Source organism: Patagioenas fasciata, chromosome 1 (assembly GCF_037038585.1).
Source record: "Patagioenas fasciata isolate bPatFas1 chromosome 1, bPatFas1.hap1, whole genome shotgun sequence".
NCBI lineage: Eukaryota > Metazoa > Chordata > Aves > Columbiformes > Columbidae > Patagioenas > Patagioenas fasciata.
In genome coordinates, this window is record NC_092520.1 from 106996189 (window position 1) to 107006051 (window position 9863).

At 39.9% G+C, this 9863-nt stretch overlaps 1 protein-coding gene across 1 annotated transcript in view; it reads right to left on the minus strand.

The window, feature by feature from the left end:
* The window catches only part of PHEX (phosphate regulating endopeptidase X-linked), a 108067-nt gene extending 98406 nt beyond the window's left edge, over positions 1–9661 (minus strand). Inside the window, exons 1-3 of the mRNA XM_065858813.2 lie at positions 8988–9661; positions 3628–3696; positions 1307–1468 (exon numbers count right to left, since the gene is read on the minus strand). Of these exons, the coding sequence (XP_065714885.1) occupies positions 1307–1468; positions 3628–3696; positions 8988–9099 (343 nt within the window). The 5' untranslated portion in view covers positions 9100–9661. The remainder of the gene's footprint in view (positions 1–1306; positions 1469–3627; positions 3697–8987) is intronic.
* Between the last annotated feature and the right edge of the window lie 202 nt (positions 9662–9863).

The window sequence follows — 9863 nt, forward strand, 5'->3', positions numbered from 1 at the left end:
GGATTCCTTGTAGCTGTGGTTTATGCAGGATGTGCAGCCACCTAATATAGCCCAATACTGGCAGCAGAACAATTAGAGTGCCAAGCACAACGTAAAACAGGCTCTGGCAATATTTTTTCTTTTCCCTTCAGATGTGACATCTTTAGACTTAAAACAGCAGTTATCAGATCATATCCTATGCTGAAATTCCAAACTCATTCTGAAACCGAATGCAGCTTTTAAAATACGTAACGATGCAAAAACTGGAAATGATATAACTGAAGAAAATAAGTGGGCAAGGGCTTTGATGCCTGCACACACACATATGTACAAAATCTGAGAAAAATAAATGCTGTCTTTAAGCATAAATCATAAAACTGACCTATGTTCTGTGGTGAGCTCAAAGTAGGCTCTTACATCAACTAATAGGTAAATAACATGCTCCAGGTGTGCAATCCTCCAGTACACCAACAAGAATAATGAATCTTGCACATCTCCCTTCTTTTGCACAACTTGCTTTTAGTGAAGATTATAAGAATCTGGCCGGATTTTCCCACCTAACAATAACTATCATCCTTTCTCCCCAGTTGGTCTGCCCAGCTTCCTGATGAGGTGGCGTTGCTGCAGAGTATAGCACAAAGACAAGTCACACACAGATTAAAATACCTCCCTTCTCACATGTTTCCACCCCAGGGCTATTATTTTCCTCCAGATACACTTTTCTGCAGCCTTCTGTTTCACTGATGATAGCTCAGGTACTTCAATGGCAGTTGGAATGTCAGCTCAAAGGGAACGCAATACCCAAACAACCTTTGTCTCCGGAAGCCTCCAAATCGCCTCCTGCCAAGAGCTAGGTAAGTGTGCTGGAAAATATCATCCTGGTGTTACCTTATTATATTTTATTTCCTGCTATTGGCTGCTGGTAGAGGTAGAACGTTGTCCTAGGTTGGTGTTTGTCTGGATGTGGGACATTCTTACATGTGTGTGCTGTGCTCCTGCACTCTCATCTACCCATCTACTGCAAGGGGGAAAGAGTTCAAATCATGCCCCCTCGTATAAGGACTTGCCTTTTGTCCCTCCATTCTTAAACCTATAGAGTTGCCAGCAGTTCTATTACTCATCCCAAATTCTGTTTCTGTTATAATTAATTGTCTTTCAATGTTATTCACAACTAATATCAACAAAAATATACTTAAAAGCCAAAATCAAGTTGGGCTGTTGGATATTATCAAACAACCAGAAACCACAAAGTCTTTATTCATTTCAAACCCAGTCAGTTAACAAGCTACACTGAAAAGCCAACCACCCGCTTTCAGAAATGACATACCCTTCAGTTTGAGGTCCACGTTGTGTCGCAGCCAAGGGTAAACACCATAGTTTGACATGTCTTCAGGAATAGGGTGATTATATATCCAGCCATCACACGCAAATCGGTAAAAGTTCTCACATGGATCTACAGATTGATTTATCTTGCTTAAGATGGCAGCAGCTGTAAAAAACACACCACATAGATATTGTGGAACACTTTTTCCTAAACAGAGAATTACATGAGGCCACATCCCAGAAATTACAAGTAACATTAACTAGTCTCTGTAATGTGATGTTGACCTCACTTGCAAGCTAAGCCTTGCTATTCTAGGACTGATCTGTGCCCCAATCTCTGCCATTTTTTAAAGAGCAGCAAGAATATAACCCAGGTTCTCTAGCATCTAACAGTACCTACATGACAAAAAAAAATTCTGCAGTGAAAGTTTTTAGTGCCATACAGCAATGAGCACCTAACCTAGTACTACAAGAAGGCGAACTGTTGGAGCCAGACACCTGAAGACAGGTTGCCAAGATGAAATTAATTGCCTGAGGAATTTATAGGAATACATATCAAGCAGATTGTAATTAGCATTCCAGAAATTATGCACTGTTTACCTTTAACTGAATAGCTGCACAAGAAAACAGATCAAGTTCTGATCTACCGTTCATTGGAAAAATTGTAGTATTTTCAGCTTCATTTTGAGACTGCATACCCACCAGCTATTGCAGATGAGAGTGGTAACAGATCAGTTTGACAAGCCAGAGACTTGAGTAACTAACTTTGGAGTATCTAATCAAATTATCATTAATTATAGTTATCGTGGGTCAAATAACATGGTATATGTGGATATTTGACTTCTTTGACTAAGCGACCAGGTGTTTTGAGGCTTATCCAAATAAATGATTAGAAGTCCTAACAGGAAATCTGGTAACTTTTACAGACTTTATGATACTATTTCTAGTATCCAGTAACTCCTCTTCCTTCCCTTAAAGTAACTCTGGATATGATACTTTGATGTCTCAGCTGTAACTCTCCCTCACATATTAGAAACTCTCAAACTGGTTATATTGAAGACATTTTGATCCTTGGCAATTTTCTATCGCTCCTGAAAAGCTGCTCAGCAAGGCAGGGCTCAGGTCTTGAAACACTATATAGTTACTACACAGTCCACCGAGCTAAAGCAGTCAAGTCATATAGGTGTCCAAGTCTGCTTCAGTGCAAAGCTTCTGCTGATCTTACAAAAAAAAAGATTCCATGTTATTTCATGTGCATATGAGAAGACAAAAGCCAATTCAGATTCAAACTTCTGAATTGTTTGGTGTTTTTTTTTTTTTTATTCTCAAGATGAAGCCGGCACACTTTTTTTTTTTATTGGGAGTTTTGGAGGTAATGGTGTTTTGATTAGTCATCCCACTTTGATATTCTGCACTCGTTCAAGAATTGGCTCTGGAGGGCGGTGCCCAGGGCAGCCAAGAGCATTGCCAGTTCAGCACAGAGGGCAAGCAGAATGACAAATCTTGCTAATATTGAGATCTGCACATGGAATTTGTCAGGATTTCAAATACATGCCAAACACCTCACAGTATCAGCTTAATATGATTCAGGATAGAAATAAATACTCTTATAAATTCATGCAACATCCACTTTATTTCCAATAAAACAGCTCTAGGGGCAGATTTCTAGATGTGGTAACTATTCTTTGATCTGTATTCTTGTTACACTCAATGACAAGACTCTCCTTGAACTGGTGTGATCAAAAGTCTGTCAAAACTGACCAGTGCAAAACAGGTCTCTCTCAGGTCCTACCAAGCCCAGGCCCTTTAGCTCACATTTAATATTATACTAACGGATGACACAGCTCTATAAGTCTTACCACATGTATCTCTGCGAGGGAAAAAGAGCCTGCCAACATGGAAGTAGCTGCAGATTGAGTTGCAGTCACCACATTACAGTTGTGCAAGATCTAGCCCTAAAGCATTTCTGTGCTTAACAACACACTTGCTAGTTTTCCAACTGTGGGGAAGGGAACAACAAAATATACCTGAAGGTCAAGTCACCCAACATTTAGTTTCATATTAGAAAAACAAGCCCTATGGGAAACTTGGAGTTAACCCGGGTAGAAAAGAGTTAACACCATTTAAAACATAAATTTTAATTGTAGAAAATAAACAGATCTGCAAAAACCTAAACAGTGACATTTTAAAAAAGTTTGGGTTTTTCCCCCCTCATTATTAAGGAAGCTTTCTGAGTAAAATGTATAATGGAAAAAAGTTTAAACAGTATAAATATCTCATTAACATACTATAATCATGATATAATAGGATAAAATTGTTGCTTACCAGCTTCAATGCATTCTGAGGTCAAGCAGTACCGTTGCTTTGGATGAAACTTTATAATACCTTGGCTAACTGCAAAACAGAAAACCATAATGAGATCATTTGTAAATAATTTCGACCATTGGAGCCCAGGGTTGGATTATTGATCATTCAAATGTCAGTGCAAGCTCTGGCCTTAATACATCTCTGACTGCATTGATTTAAAACAGTTAGAACGTATCTAAAGTAAATATTGCATCTCATAACAAATTGTTTTCCCCTCCTGTGCCCGTATCCTTCCTCTGTCTTTGTGTCCTGGTTTTGTTAAAAATAAGACCAGTTTCTCTTTTAGTGAGCTTTCCTGCCAGCTAAGTTCTTCTAAGTAACTGCACTTTTCTGAAGCTGGATACATGTTTTGGTAGACATGGCAATGGTATGCAAGGTCATTGATAAGGATGTACATCCCGTAAGCAAGGAGGAGCGAACTGAACAGGTGACTAAAACTGACCAACCAAGTATTCCATCCCATCCACGTCATACCACTGCATAAAAGTGAGCGATCACGAGGGTCTCGACCCTCTTCTACTATGGTCGACATCTGAGGAGGACCCTGTGTGCCATCCCTGCAGATCTGAGGCCCAGTGACAGACCTGGTTTGCTGCAGAGTTCAACCCAGGACTTCTGCGTGCCTGCCCTACAACGGCCAGAGCAGTGCTCAGCTACCGGGAAAATTCAAAATTGGTTTTGTATATTTTGTATTATTTTCTCTATTTTATTAGTAACATTAGTAAAACATTTTAAACCTTTTTTTTTCCAACTTGCAAATCTGTCTCTCTTTTCCTCCTATCACCTCTCCTTAGTGGGAAGAGGGGGAAGGTTGGGAAGGGCAGGAAGAGGGGGTTAACAAAGCATCTGCAACACTTTCTTGTTACCCTGCAATCAAACCATGACAATTTGCTGGAAGGCAGCATGGAGCATTCACTGTATGTTTCCACAGTGCTTGGAGTAACATCACTTCACAAAGTTGGTGAAGAGTTTAGAGGGAAAGCCATATGAGGAGCAGCTAAAGTCACTTGGTTTGTTCAGCCTGGAGAAGACTGAGGAGATACCTCATGGCAACTATAACTTCCTCACAAGGGAGGAAGAAGGGGTAGTCACCAAAATCTACTCTTTAGTGACCAGTGACAGAACCCAAGGGAATGTCAGGAAGATGTGCCAGGGGAGGTTTAGGTTGGACATGAGGAAAAGGTTCTTCCCCCAGAGGGTGGTGAAGCACTGGAACAGGCTCCCCAGGGAGGTTACACAGCCCCAAGCCTGACAGTGTTCAAGAAGATTCAAGAAGAGACTGGACAATGCCCTCAGACACATGGTGTGAACTGTGGTGGTATCATATGCAGGGACAGGAGTTGGACTCAATGATCCTTGCGGGTCCCTTCCAACTCAGGACATTCAATGATTCAGCCTTACTCATGGATGGTGAACATAATAATGACACAATTAATCGTTGTTCATCAGTCTCCAGAGATTAATCTTTCACAGCTGGTGATGCAACATGGAGCTACCTAGACAGGTAGGGTTTTCATGGCTTCTCCTTAGCTGGGGGGGGGGGGGCTGGTATTGCCCTGCTGCACCTCCTCCTCCAACAGCACTGTGCTGCTTGGCCCAACTAGCACAACCCACCGACAGAACATTCTCAAAGTTCCCTTATTCCAGCTTGGAATAAACCAGATAGCAATGGGCACAGGGATAGCTGTGGTTTATAAGGCACAGCACAGTTTCCATCTGAACTGGCTCCTGAACATATGGTAATTGTATTTGCTTCCAAAAACCTTGCTGACAAGAACTACAAAATCGTCAGTTCATTTTGCTCATCTTTTAAAAACGTGTATTAGAGCAGCCACTGAAACTTAAGTATAGGAATTGCTAATTTCAGACACTGCTGCCAGGCAGCAAATATGCAGATAATTGATACTTGGGATGAGCATGGGGGAGTCCTGGGGAGTAGATGAAATAAGACTCAGTAGATGTGCTCAGTAGAGATAAAAAAATCTGTTATATCCATTAGCTTAACTCAGTTCACGGCCAAACAAAACAAAAACAAACACCAAAACAAACAAAAAAACCCAAAACACCACCAAAACCACCACACTCACCCACCAACAAACAAATCCACCACACACCCCAAACACAAACCTACAGACCTCAACAAATGAAAATATTAAGGTATTGTATTGTAGCTTTACCAGTGCTGGTAGTTGTAAAGTAATTTATCCTGTATCTATATATTTTTCAAAAGGGATAGGAAAATACGAAATGATATTTCAGCACAGAAAAATTTTACTATCAAAAAGCTAAAGCTAGAATTGAAAATAAAGCTGTTTCACCTCTTCCAACCTCATAGGTTTTATGACAATTAATGAAACAAATGGCTGAATTTCAAATACATTTTTCTTTAAGATTGAGAATGTAAAACTACTTCTGGACAATTTACCAAAGCTTGTACTGACTCAGTGGAACACAACACTTCAACCACCCTTGTAAATTAGCCAAAGAATACATGGGATTTTGAGGCATACAAAGACTGCAATTGGAATACTGGAGAACAGTAGAAAATAGAGAAGTGAAGATCTCCAGAATATGATTGAGCCATGTGAAATACAAATAATGGATAATGTGCCTGTTAGGTAGGAGTGCAACACTGAACAGCTCACCCTGCTTTAAAGTTAGCCTTTTAGAACCCATCCAGGTCTTGAAAGTTTGTCAGAGGTTTTTTTTTTTCTTAACAAAGCAGAGAAATGAAGGAAAATCCCAGACACCAGTTAATTCTTTTCTACTTGATAGAAAATGAGGGAGAATGAAAAAGAATCAGAAGTAGCCCTCATGGTTTTGATACTTATAAACCAAAGCAAAATACCATTTCAACTAGTTTTGCTCCATTTACAATTGCATCATTAGAGCAAGTTAAGAAAATTTTTGGTAGTAATGTTTCCCTTTTAATTATCTGCTAATTTTGATTGAAAAAAACTTAGCCTGATTTTGTTCTCTTGTCTTTTTGTTGTTGTTGTTTTTAAGAGAATTAACCATTATTACCTATGGTTGTGGTTCTAAAACTGAGTGTCTCAGATTCTTCCTCTGAGATTGTTTCCAGATTCCTAAGTAAATATACACCATAATTCAGTTTCTCCCAAAAAAATCTGAAAAAGGAAAAGGCATGCAAATACAGAGATGCAAATAATGCAGATGTTCCTGTAATATGAGAAGTTCAAAAAGGCTACCAAGTCAGTAGGAGCAGCTACCAAATTGAGGTTCAAAGCTGCCTGACTTGCTGTCCAGGGGAACTGGAGAGCGATCTGCTTTCTTGTGCTCTGGTCCTGGCTCCCCAAGAGGAGGCGGCTCCTGTCCTGCCACAGCCCTCCTCACCATCCAGAGAACCACAGGTAGGACCCTGCACGGTGGCAAATGCCTCTCCTGGTAGCTCTCTGCTGAAATCACAGTAGGGCCACAGCTGCTACAAGCAAGTAATGATAAGTAAAAATACATGGTTCTCCCAGATTTCTCTCAGAGTTGTGGGAACTCTGCAAAGAAGAAACAGAGGCAAGAGAAGGTTATGTTTCACTTCTCAGGCTGGGAAATTGTTTCAGGTCTACCAGAAAGAACAAGGTTTACAGATTGGATGAAAACTGAAGAATAAGGGACATCGTGATGTGCCTGAAACGTTTCACATGACCAGAAATAACGGTCTCCTATCTCACAATTCAGCAAAATTATAAAAAAAGAGTTAAACTCAAACTTACAAACAAAACACAGTGTCACAACGAAACACAGAAACATTGCATTGGCAAAATATAAAACCAAAACAATCTAACTTTTTCCTTTATTCATTTGGTTGAAAACCTCAGAAAGTTTCCAAAGAAATTCTAAAAACAATTTGGTTGACACAAGGCCAGAATTTTTATTTTCTTAGCTGTTATGCCAATGAAAATTTTAACACTGGATCCCTGGCTACAGAATAGGCACCAGTATACTTGGAAAATGATTCTTAAGAATTAATATATTTGCTTGAATTTTCATCTCTGGTCTATGGTTAAAGCACTTCTGTCTCTGACAAGCTATGACGGTAAATGTCTATTGCTTTCCACAAGCAAAAAACAAAAAAATGTACGAATAAAAAAAAACCCCAAACATCTCTCCATTACTCCTTAGTGTTTGATACTGTATTCTTTAACTTTTTTTTTATTTAGTAAGAATATTTTTCACTACCAAGTTGAGGATTTAATCCTGCTCAAGTTTATAAAGAGTTTTGCTGAATTGAGTGTGGTTACTCACATACAGAGAAGTTACATGCATGCAAATATTTGAAGAATTTGCTCTACACCGAGTGCAAGCCTGATGCTTTAAATATTCTGTAGAAAACCTGGAAAAATTTTGTTGGTTGCCATCATCAACAAAGTAGACCTTCCAGCCAAGATCACGAGAGAAAGGATCAGAAGAAACCAAAGGATATGCTTTAGAGGTTAAGTTCCCTCCAGTCCAGGGAAATCTGTGCTGGTATAAAGAAATGAAAAGTTGGGCTGAATTATTTCAGAAGAGGATCTGTCTCTGAGCTCTTACAGGATACAACACTGCATTTTCTTCTCTGCTTCATGGTTTCTGGGTACCTTTATACTTCTCCACATAATTTTATAGGTAGAGGCATATGTTTCCGTATATTCCAGCAAAACTAATCTATAGATGATTCCAAATCCCGGAGATGAAAAATTAATTCTTTCTCTATTGTGTCCAGTTACAGCTTACAAATCTGATCAAAACATTTTCATTTTATCCTGGATGCACTCTTTATGATTTTTGAAAGAACGACTTTGCAATTTGTCATAGAAGAACATAATCATCTAAAAAATGTGCAAGCATATGCATTATTGAAGGCTTCTACGGGAACTGTAGTCAAGCCCTAAATGAAAACCAAATGAAGAAAAGCCCAAAAGATTCCATACAGTGTGCACACTACAGATTCATATTCAGAAAACAGAGAATATTAATCCACACTGGTCACAACCTGCAGGTTTGTAGTCAGAATTACTTAGGTGCGTAATCTCATCCGTTACTCCCCATTCTTCAACAGAACCCAATTCTGGCTAGAATACATTCAATTAAGCAGCTGATTTAAATTCAGCTTTCAAAAGTTATGCGAGCTCACATTGCAGCTTCCAGTTATTACATTCCCAAAACAAGTCTCTATCCTGACATGTTTCCATTTCAGGAAAAATATAAAATGGGGTGGGGGAAAGAAGAAGAAGAGACCAGGATTTTCACCAAGACATGTCGTGACACTGAGCAGGCAGGCTGAGGAGGGTTACATTTGGATTAGCTTCAACTTTTTTACTTACCCAAAAAAAGTGCGGTGCCGAGCACAACAGTGCCACTCACGAAGACACCGAGGGCGATGCGTGTGGCTTTGCTGGCTGCTCTCCTGGCCTCGGGTGCCGTCTCTCCTTCCATCGGGATGGCTTGAGACGTGCTCGCTCTCGCAGAATTCGAGTTTCCCTCTGCTGCTGTGGTATCAGTATTTCAACTGTTCACAAACTGCACCCATGAGCTCTCCTCCTCCTCCTCCTCCTCTCTCCTATTTACAACTCCAGGTTTCTATCATGAACCATTTCCGAAGCACTTCCTGCTCTCTCTCTCTTTCTCAAAAGGAAAAATTGCACATAAAATAGTAGCAGTCTCCTACGTTTTCCTCTGACCAGGAGAAGGAAAGGGAAGTGGTGACCACCGTATGTACAGACCGTGCTGCCTGTAGAGCTGCTATGAGCCAGTTGCTCAGCAGATCCCCCTTATCAGGGGCTCGAACACGAAGATTTCACAATGTTACTGAACAGATGTTTTAGCTATTCAAACATATAGCTGTAAACCCTTTACAATCAAAGCAGGATAGTTGACAATTTTACAAACACAGCACTGACAGCAGGATTTCTCCCCCCTGCCCCACGCTTATTTAAAAATACTAATTATGTGTTGGCTAAAGATTCCTCCTCTTAAATCATTCACGTTGCCTCGTTTGGCTTCACCAGAAGAGGTACCCACTCAGTGGACAAATCCCTTTTTAAAGCTTCCTAAGAGCTCTTAGAATATCATGTAGCATTTTATTTTGGGAATTTGGTATGTGACACTGAGTGCCAAAAATCACAGTCATGCAGCACAAAGCAATAATCAGCTCAACCTACAGAGTAGTACCGCTTTAAAAGCTAGATTTTTTTTTCCAG